Genomic DNA, 10,363 nt, shown 5'->3' with positions numbered 1-10,363 from the left:
GCTGTCCAAAAAGACACCAAATGTGTGGGCGAGCTATTATACATATGGAAAAAAATGGAGAAAAAAAAACATGATGAAGGCAAAGCAGAGGCAGATATTGGGCTGAGAATTTGCCTGCAAACACAGGCGTAAGAAAAGAGACATTGAGTGACACTACTGTTATCTCCAGTCAACTAAATCATCTGCCCTGAGGTGCCAGCAGTGATACGATGATTGCCACCTCAGACAATTAACTCTTAGGCATTTCATGCTATCAGAGATACCTTCACAATGACAAGCACTATCTACAGCTCCGGTTATTGTCTTTAAGCCTGCTTGAAAAAACTGCAATGGTTAAATAACGATTTGGGCTCCGTCCAGGTATGTCTCAGAGACAGCTTCTGCCACCACTGCCAATATTGACAAATTAGTATTGATTAGGTCCAGCCGAAATCTGCAGCCACAACACAGGTGGAAGGGCCGGTCTAAGTGAGGGCCAGGGGTGATGAGACTGCATGATTATTTGGGATTTGTAAAAATACCCCCCAAAACATGGCATGGCCATTATACAAGTGTTTAGATTGCAAGGGAAGGTTTAGAATTATTTTGAAGAAAAATAAAACAGTCTTTGTTGAAGCCTGAGAAATACTTTATTTTTGAAAACAGATTTCTATTTACATCTGAGTACTTAGCGTACATATCTCTGGTGACAGTTGTCATTGAGCTTTCAGTTGCAGTCTGACCAAAACAGAAAATAAATCCTACAAGAACTGTGTCATTTTATAGTGAAAGTCCATTTGTAACAGTGGTATACACAAATAAAAAATATAGAAAAAAGACACTAAAACACCAAGACAGGTTTGGATAAAGACAGATTCCCAAAGCGTGCTTCTCGGTTTTGATATGTAAAAATGTAATGTATCAATACATTAGAGTGTCCTCCCTGTTCAAATCTTTCGATTTCCCATTTGATGTAAAAAGGAAACTAAAGAACAATTCAGTGCAGAGTTTCACAGCCTGCTGAAGAAAAGGTTATCTAAATGGGAAAATCTAATATAATTTGTAATAATGTAATCGATGTAAACATATCCTGTAAAGTTTCCCACATATACAAAAAAACAAACATTTGTAAAACAGCCAAAATATAAAAGTTAGACACAGTAGATACATAAAATGCAATCACTTAAATAGTCTTCAGAAGGGGGGTCAAAGCGTTGTCCGTGGTCCAAATGTCCTTCACTTCTCTGACTCTCTCCACCCTCGTGCATTCTTTCCAAACTTGTAAACCAGCCTTCGTCCATCTACACGTTCGAGAATTTCTCTCTTGTAGTAATATCTTCCATGAAGACAAAATCAAACACATTTATTTGCACACGTTTATTCATACATATTTTTCTTCCATGAAACATTTTATTTGCTAAACTATTAGGCTTCCAAAACAAGGAAGAGTGTGCATTACATGAATTGCACGGATCAGTTTTTCAAATATAGTCTGTGGGTGTGGGTTTGTATTTGCGTGTGTGTGGGTGTGTGCCTGCCTGCCTGCCTGCTTTCCTACGTGCATCCATGCGTACCTCATTGCACGGCTCAGCTTCTCATAGGTCATGCTGCTATTGTTCTTCTTCTTGCCCCACAACTGTGCCACTGCCTCTGACTTCAGGAAGCGGAAGACTCCCTCTGTCCGGTCCTCCCACTTTATAAGGCCTTGGTTGCGATCCGGACTCAGTAGAATGTCCCTGATGAACTCCCACAGGTGTGTCCCCCGAGGGTCTGGAGTACCAAAGGACACAGAGGAATTGGGTCAGGCAGAACCTTTTCCATCTACCACTAAGGCATTCATGTTGTTATCTCCACAACTTGCCACATAGCTGGTCGTCTTTCTTTTTTCTTGTTTGATAACATCAACTCAGAGCACACTTGCTTGCTTGATAAAGTAATGTTTATAGTAAATGTTACTCACTATGTTTTTTGACTTGATGAGGGCGGATGTAAGCTCTCTTTGAATCTGAAATCAAATGAATTAAACAGAATTGTTCAGTAGTTAGGGTTTCGCTTCAGATCATCAGTTACCTACAAAATGTTCAGTTGTTTCTGCACCTTAACATATTTAAAACAAAGTATTTACTTATGAAAAACAAGTACAACCGAACTGTATGAGTCAGTCCTATGTTTGTGTCACCGTCATATCCAATCCAAGTTCACATGAATTTCTATTCAGAAACGTTATGTGGAGCATATCCAAATAGTTGAGTTTGTTCACTTCAACCTTGGTGTTTGCTTATTGGGTCTGAAGTGATGTTGCTAAGTGATAAGAAGCATACAGCCCTATATACACCTGGACTGTTCCCAGCCTGCTCCCAACACCATTGCTGAACGTTCTTGGCCCAACGGCAGGAATCTCACACTGTAGCCCTGTACCCTTTGTTTTACCAATGATTCAGTTTAATTGTGAAGAGATTGTAGTTATGTTAATGGAGTCAGGTGGCTGAGCGGTTAGGGCATCAGGCTAGTAATCTGAAGGTTGTCAGTTCGATTCCCGGCCACATGACGATGTGTCCTTGGGCAAGGCACTTCCTATTTGCCTCGGGGAGAAGGTCCCTGTACTTACTGTAAGTCGCTCTGGATAAGAGCGTCTGCTAAATGACTCAATGTAAATATATGTTCTTTAGGCACACAGTATGTGAAGCCCTCCATGCTTGTAAATAGGACAATACGTATACAATACACTTTGTATTGTATCAGTGTATCCAATACAACTTGTATTTTTACTAATGTGCCTCTTACCAGGGCTGGAAGGAGCTGGGGAAGACACCGGGGGAAGAGACTGAAATGGAGAGTCAAAAATATCTAAAGAAAAAAAAAACATAGAATCAGTTTTGTTGATCTCTAAACTGCAACATATATCAACATATGTTCACTAATTCACCTGAATATATACAGGTAGAGACAATGTCTCTCACGCTTTTTATATTTTCAATAGAATAATGGATGATGCTGTGTTTTACCTACCTACAGGGTGATAGTTGGTGTCTGGAAATGGACAAGGAAAATCTACTAGATTAAAAATAGGGATATATTAGATCAGGAGCACTGATCTACTTATAGACCTGATCTTTGTGAAGCGGATTATCTTTTCATTTTGAAGTAAAATGAGTACAATTTATTTGACCACAGTATCAAGTCAGCAATACATGTTTGTGTTGAAAAACATCTTGTTTGGGTGGACCTGATGGCATGTTAAACTTAGTGGTACTCTATAGTTCACTGAACATGTAATCAATGTGCAGTACATGTTATACATGTCAATTAGAGTCTCAGAGTTTCTTACATTCGGTTGTTTTTATCTCGAAGTCCTCGCCGGGGTACTGTGCTGTGGTTGAAAGAAAAATAAACAAGAAGTGAAATGTAAGTGTACATAAATATAATACTATGTATGATACATGTGCAATTCTTGCAAGCTGATAACTGTACAAAGTGCCGTGAGGTTAAGCTGAACTCATTTAACTCTCTTCCTGATTCCTCCATTGCTGTTCTGCCTGTTTGCCACTTTCACTGAACTGGATATTCCTGTTTCTCTTTCTAACCGTCTCCCCTTCAAAACTGAAATACTGAAGGAAACAGCAATACAACATATCCATCTCTTGTTACGGAATCATTTTATTCATGCGTTCCAGACAATTAACAGGTATCCTGCACACACGCGTTACTCTCTTCACACATCGCGCACGCACGCACACACACAAACACACACACACACACACACAATCCACTTCGATGAAGACCTGAGCTGGAGCTGCCAAATGCTTTACACTGTAACTGATTCCTGTAGAGACCCCTCCAGAGTGAGGAACCACTAAAGCCATGTTCTTTGGTCAAAACAGGCCTGCAGGGATCCATTCATGCCGGATGCAACCCGGGAGCCATGCCACTACCTCTTCTCACCCTCTTTCCTGAACACTCTCTTCTCTTTCATCAGGATCAGTGCCCCCCTCCCCCCAGAACCCTCCACACTCGCCTGCCAGCCCCACCTTCCCCTCCCCATGAACCCCTCGTCCGACCCACCACTCCATTTCAGCTCGTTGACGTTTTGGTAGAGGATGGGCCCCACACTGCCTGCGGCGCGGCTGAAGTCCTGGAAGGTCATGCTGCACAGCTGACGGCCGTCCACGTCAAAGTTCTGGAAGGAGATGCCGGAGGGGTCTATCTGGTGCATGTCCAGCATCTGCTGCAGCCACTCCCACACCTGGTACTTGGACCAGTACTGGGGTTGGGAGTCTGGCGACCACAGGCGAGTGCTGTAAGTGGTCATTGCTGTGGAAACTGGAGAGGTGGGAAGTTCAAGGATGAGAGTGTTTGCATTATAGATGCTGTATACTGTAGTCTTGGTTTGGTCTGTTTCAGTTAATCAAAAAACCTGTAACTAAGTCACCTCATGGCCTTTATTAAGTGAGAACATGTAAACGTCAGTTGTGGGGATTTAGTTAATGAGTTAAAGAGGTGTTGATAAACCAAGGCCATCCGCTGCAAAGTGCAGCAACATTCCCTAGGACTGACTGCAGATTGAATTGATAGTCGCCCAAGTGTCTCCTGATGTGAAGATTGGATTTTCAGTGAGCAGAAGTCAGTGAACACAAGTGTGTGCTGTGGGAGCTGGGGTCAGTCTGAAGTGTGGGGGCTGGGGTCAGTCTAAAGTGTGGAGGCTGGGGTCAGTCTAAAGTGTGGGGGCTGGGGTCAGTCTAAAGTGTGGAGGCTGGGGTCAGTCTGAAGTGTGGGGGCTGGGGTCAGTCTGAAGTGTGGGGGCTGGGGTCAGTCTGAAGTGTGGGGGCTGGGGTCAGTCTGAAGTGTGGGGGCTGGGGTCAGTCTGAAGTGTGGAAGCTGGGGTCAGTCTGACGTGTGGGGGCTGGGGTCAGTCTGAAGTGTGGAGGCTGGGGTCAGTCTGAAGTGTGGAGGCTGGGGTCAGTCTGAAGTGTGGGGGCTGGGGTCAGTCTGAAGTGTGGGGGCTGGGGTCAGTCTGAAGTGTGGAGGCTGGGGTCAGTCTGAAGTGTGGGGGCTGGGGTCAGTCTGAAGTGTGGAGGCTGGGGTCAGTCTGAAGTGTGGGGGCTGGGGTCAGTCTGAAGTGTGGGGGCTGGGGTCAGTCTGAAGTGTGGAGGCTGGGGTCAGTCTGAAGTGTGGGGGCTGGGGTCAGTCTGAAGTGTGGGGGCTGGGGTCAGTCTGAAGTGTGGGGGCTGGGGTCAGTCTGAAGTGTGGGGGCTGGGGTCATGTCGCTCTCACCATCTGGATAGGGGTTGGAGCTCCAGGTGGGGGGCAGCTGACTCTCGATGCTGGCAGTGGGAGTGATGCTCATGATGCAGCTGGTTTGACGGACCATGGTCCAGATCTGTGGGGCGAGAAAATCAGCACCAAATATGAATATTCATAGATTCAGTTAGCAGACGCTTTTATCCAAAGTGACGTACAGGGGGGATTTGAACCTGAGACTTCTTGATCCTCAGTCAAATAGTCCAGTACCATACCTGTTGGTGAATAAATCCCTGAATAACACTGGGATTGGTGTAATGAAGAAACTGACACTGTAAATCATGTGTGAATTGTAACTGATAAGTGTATATGTATAGGCATCTATTATGCTGAAGGTTTTATGATACAGTATACAGCATTGTGTGTCAAATTATCAAGCATGAATGGAAAACAACGATGGAAAGATAATATGGAGTATACAACTGAAATATATCAGATGGAAAAACTATTACTATTAAGTAAATATAAAATATTGAGCAACACTTTTTATTTAAAGTCCATAAGCGTAATGTTGCATCGTCCATAAGCGTAACTTTGCTATGACTTTTTTATGGCAATGATTGCAAAAAGAAATGTATTGTACTTTGACTGAAAATACTTTCCAGAGATAATATTTTTAAACATACTTTTGGAACACGTAGATTTGCTGTGTCATCAAACCAAACATATAACAAAAGGGGTTGTGTGTGGTGACTGTGTAGGTGTGTGATAGGCCTAGAGTATGACGTTTGCAAATTAAAGGATCAGACCGTCTGATTTGCATCTGACTAGACTAACATAAAAGGATATTTGTTCACACTGAAGTTCAAACGCTTTTACGTTAGTCACACTTAATGATTTGTGTGAGTTGGAAGCTTTAAGTATTAGTTAGGGTTAGGTTTAGAAATTCAAGAGAGACACACTTCTGATTGACAACCCCTGGAACAGCCAAGAACCTGTTCTTATCTGTGTTTGGATCAGACTGTGTTACTGTGCTGTTAACTTAATCTAACGACATCAACCATGTCAATGCATTAGCAATACAGTATTTTACAATACTTTTATAGTGCACAGTTCATATAGCAGGCAGAAAGTCACAATTAAATGGCCCCCCAAAAAACTCATACTAGTATGCAATTTTTAAGGACAGAACTAATTAATAATAATGAATATAGGTTTTGCAATTATATGAATGTGTAACTTATTTTAAACTGTTTGCGAAGGATAGGGTAACAATTATGCTGGAAATAACTGTTGAAACATAATTGGAGTCCTACTATGAAGGTTGCAACAGTACGCCAGCTGTCTTCAGTGTTAATGAGACCCTTTTTCTAACCACAACCAACATTTGTATTTCAATATGTAAATATGAGTTTCCTATTTTAAAGTCTGCATTTGCACGGCGATGCAGAGAGATAGCAACAGCATAAAACTTAGGATGCATGTTTGTGGCACAGTACCATACTATGGGAATGTAGGAGTGTCATAACATTGGTCGGCAACATTTTCAGTTAAAGAATGAACTTGTTTCCTTGACCAACTTATTAACTTTTTATTCATCCTTGTCAGACGTACTGTAGCTTTATGGTGCATTGTAAAATGAACATTGCATGATTATACCTATGGTGACTGTAGTACTGCAGTGCATTTTTTATTTTTCTGGTGTAACATGAAGTGGAAGCAACTGAAAAAGAATCTTCCTGAAGTTGAATACATATCTGTAGTTCAGGAAGTACTAACTAAAGTTTGTAATCATAATTTCTTTCTTTAGTCTTCATTTCTTTAGACATCTTCTTCTGCTAAATAATACACCAATTGCCAATTATTACTATAAATATAAACTAATTGTTAATTCTCTGCTGATCAACACTACGAATGGTAACAAATAAATTTGGCACACTGTGTCTAGTAGCCGTGTAATAAGAGGGATAATGTATAGAACACCGTTGTCATTATAGGGAAAATAAGCCCCTTCAGGGTGAAACAAAACAGCAGACAACATCAACCATGTCAATGCAAGAAGAGCACCCCGACGCTTCGCGGAGTGTTCACCCTGTCGGGGCTTATTTTCCCGATAATGACAACGGCGTTCTATACATTATCCCTTACTTATTAGATCATTATGTGGTCAGTCAATTCTGAACGGGTAGAATTCCAATGGATTGAAGTCTACATGTTTCTCTGTGTGTACAAATTACCCCTCGCCACATACTGTTTGTAAACATTGTAAACTGACAGCTACTTCATGATAAGGAAATGGTGGCTCTGGTTTCTACTAAAAGTATACCTGAGGAAAGCAGCTACATTTCAGTTGAAGGAAGTGAATGGGTGAATAAACAGACGGGTGTTAATCGTTGTTTGTAATAATAGTGTAGGTGATTACTTCCTGATGGTTTTTTGATTTCCGCACTATTTGATGGCAAACAGTTCAAGTCCTACCTGTCGTTACGGCTCGGGTTTACACAGTTACTGTACCTGTTACTCAAGTCTTGAAACCTGACCACGTAGCAATGTATCTAATGATACACTAACATGTTCTGGAAAAGGTTACAGGAAAGTTTGAGAAACCAATGAAACACATTGGTCTCTATTGGTCTGTTTATTTGTAGTTTAATCTATTATAATGTAAAAAGAGAATTGGTATTAAGGCAGGGGAAACGCTACCAGGGCTTCGCCAACACAATATAAATTAGATTTACACTTTTTATCACAAACATAACTACATTTCCTACTTCCTTAATCAAGTTCCATCTTTTTTATATACTGCAGTATGTGTTATGCCATGGGACTATTCCATGGGACATCCATGGGAAAGTGAGCAAGGATGTGGCATCTCTCTGCAACCCTGCACTCAAGCAATTTCAAACAGCTGCTTGGTTTGGTTGAAGATGGATGTTCAAATCAAATAACAGCCAATGTTGTATAATGAATTATGAAATATATCCTTGACACCAACAATTATCTATGAATCATCTTTAAAGGGTATTCCTTCATGATATCTTTCAATGCTTTTGGATAAGAGCCAATAGAACATCATGAATAATAATTTGAAAATATGAATAATATATGGACCATTTGAGTCGTTCTGATGCTGAGGTTTAAAAAATAACTTTGTTGCATGTCGATGTGGTAGAATGCAAGCTTACAGTTGCTTTTAACTACACTTTCAATGCTACTTTTTTCCCAAATGAGTTCTCTTTTTGAAATCAGTATAATTTTATGAAAGATTTAAATCTATGGCTGAATCTCAGTTTTTTTTTTGCATAACCACCTGGTTTAGATCAGATTTCCAACATGATCAAAAATCCATGTCTGTACAACCTTTGTTTCAGTTTGAGCAGTTTCAATAACAGAGTACAATGAAAAACAAACATATATAACCTTCACTCCTCTTTCTGAATCGCCTGGTCTCCTCATGCCATAAACATAAAGCATTCATAGTCCAAACCATGGAACACTTTTGGTTGCCTAGCAATGATTCCAGCATGGCTGCCTACCAGAGTAATGGAATGAGGTCCACCCGCTTCGGATAGAGGGCCGTTGTCTCTCGCTCTCTTCCCTTTTGTCTTTCACTCCGGTCAAATGACTGCCAGATGTGGTACTCAGAAGACTGCTGTCTGTTCAATAAGCTGTCCTCTTTAGCCTCTGATGTTGTAATGGTGTAGGTGTCAGCACACACACGGTAAGGTGCTGTCCCACGAGTGGGTATTTTATCCTACCAGCTTCCTTGTAGCGTACCTGTTCATTGGCTGCAATGTTCATGTGAGGCTGGCCTATGACATATACATGTCATTGAGTGATTAGAGTGAATTACTACTTACTTTCAGTTTCTTGTCCCTCTAACTCAATCTCTCTTTCCATTTCACATTTCCTTTTGCAATCTCCCCCATGTCTTTCTTTCTTTCTTTCCTATCACTCCCTGTCTCTCTCTCTCAGTCCCTTTTTATGTCTCTAACACAACCATCTACTGTAGCATTTTCTGGTTGAGTCCCCTCAAACAAGCAGAGAAACATTACAAGCAAGTTTAATACATTACTGTAAGTTCAACATGCCCCATGGTCAGCATGACGCAATATTTATGCTCAAATTATGGGTTGACTTTCTCCATCTCACCTTCACACTGATAGCAAGAACCTGACTTTTCTGGATTACTAAACTTGAAGGAAATTGTGGTTTTCACGTGTTGTAACTGGCACATGTTTTGACTTCTACTACTGTACTTCACCTAATGTAAACACCTCATACTGTATATTCACTTCCATGAGTAACTGACAGATAACCTGTCACTTGGCATACTGGTGTAGCTCAGTGTCCTTGAGATATGAGTACCCTTTAGGCTTGGTCTATTTACATAAAGCCTATTTTTCCCTCTACATACCGCCCACCAATCACCCAACTTTGATCTGGTCTCCAATCAGCTTTCCTAGCATGCTGTGAACCGTGGGAGATCTCAGAGGAGATGAATGGATGGAGATCACATCTGACCCAGTTCCTTTCACCGCACAGACCCCAGCTGACTGTCACCAAACAGACCCTGAGATGGTGGCAAAAAAAGTGATTTATGTTTGCCTTCAGTCTTGCTTTTATTAGAGGCAGCATGGGTTAGACAAAAAATGTTATCTTCATCCATTTTCCATTTCCTTGTTCTATTGTTCGTCTCTTCAATGACAGACTGAAAAAGAATGAAAGTCAATCATTGAGATGCCATATGCAATATCTATCTTTCTCGATCTGCGATCTAGGGTATTTAGATAGATTCACGCCCCTATTCAAATTCCCCCAGTCTGTTGCCAGGGCAACCAAATTAGCTAAGTGTTAATTGTGTGATTCAAATGAACATTGTGAGACAGAACAGTGTAATATGTTTAACATTGCTGATATTAATCTTTGAAAATTATAATATGCCTAAATCTGTTATCTCCATAAATGCCTGAATAGACAAGATCAAGCATGAAGTCTTTATAAGTGTACACGTCACAAACAGTTCTCTCTTTTGTGAGCCATGTCACTCTTTCAAGCCATTACAGTCCTCTTAGGAGAATGATCATATTCTATTTTTGCTAGACGCCAATTAGGGATTTGAAAAATCTAACCTTCCTGATCCAAG

At 41.1% G+C, this 10,363-nt stretch overlaps 1 protein-coding gene across 3 annotated transcripts; it reads right to left on the bottom strand.

Annotated features, from left to right (window-relative positions):
* Nucleotides 1-612: 612 nt before the first annotated feature.
* ehf (ets homologous factor) lies at nt 613-8,923 on the bottom strand. Of its 3 annotated transcripts, none has more exons than XM_084672417.1 (9): nt 8,754-8,923; nt 5,251-5,356; nt 4,042-4,299; nt 3,308-3,349; nt 2,989-3,033; nt 2,764-2,826; nt 1,940-1,984; nt 1,554-1,749; nt 613-1,315 (listed from the first exon to the last, which is right to left on the bottom strand). In XM_084672417.1, exons 2-9 carry the CDS (start codon nt 5,345-5,347, stop codon nt 1,216-1,218), a joined length of 846 nt encoding a protein of 281 aa, XP_084528543.1. In that variant the 5' UTR covers nt 5,348-5,356; nt 8,754-8,923; the 3' UTR covers nt 613-1,215. The 3 variants fall into 3 exon arrangements, with proteins under 3 accessions (XP_084528543.1, XP_084528544.1, XP_084528545.1); XM_084672418.1 differs by having other exon boundaries at nt 2,989-3,030; XM_084672419.1 differs by having other exon boundaries at nt 2,989-3,009.
* Nucleotides 8,924-10,363: the final 1,440 nt, after the last annotated feature.

The sequence above is a fragment of the Hypomesus nipponensis genome, chromosome 14, assembly GCF_054491055.1.
Source record: "Hypomesus nipponensis isolate SF chromosome 14, ASM5449105v1, whole genome shotgun sequence".
NCBI classification, from domain to species: Eukaryota; Metazoa; Chordata; class Actinopteri; order Osmeriformes; family Osmeridae; genus Hypomesus; species Hypomesus nipponensis.
This window is presented reverse-complemented; position numbering and strand designations above follow the sequence as displayed.

Coding starts and splice junctions, on each gene's coding strand:
- ehf (XM_084672417.1), bottom strand. CDS start 5,347: ATGGTCCGTCAAACCAGCTGCATCATGAGCATCACTCCCACTGCCAGC. Junction 2,827..2,988: donor CACCAACTATCACCCTGTAG/GTAGGTAAAACA, acceptor TTTTTTCTTTAG/ATATTTTTGACTCTCCATTT. Junction 1,750..1,939: donor TCATCAAGTCAAAAAACATA/GTGAGTAACATT, acceptor TTGGTACTCCAG/ACCCTCGGGGGACACACCTG.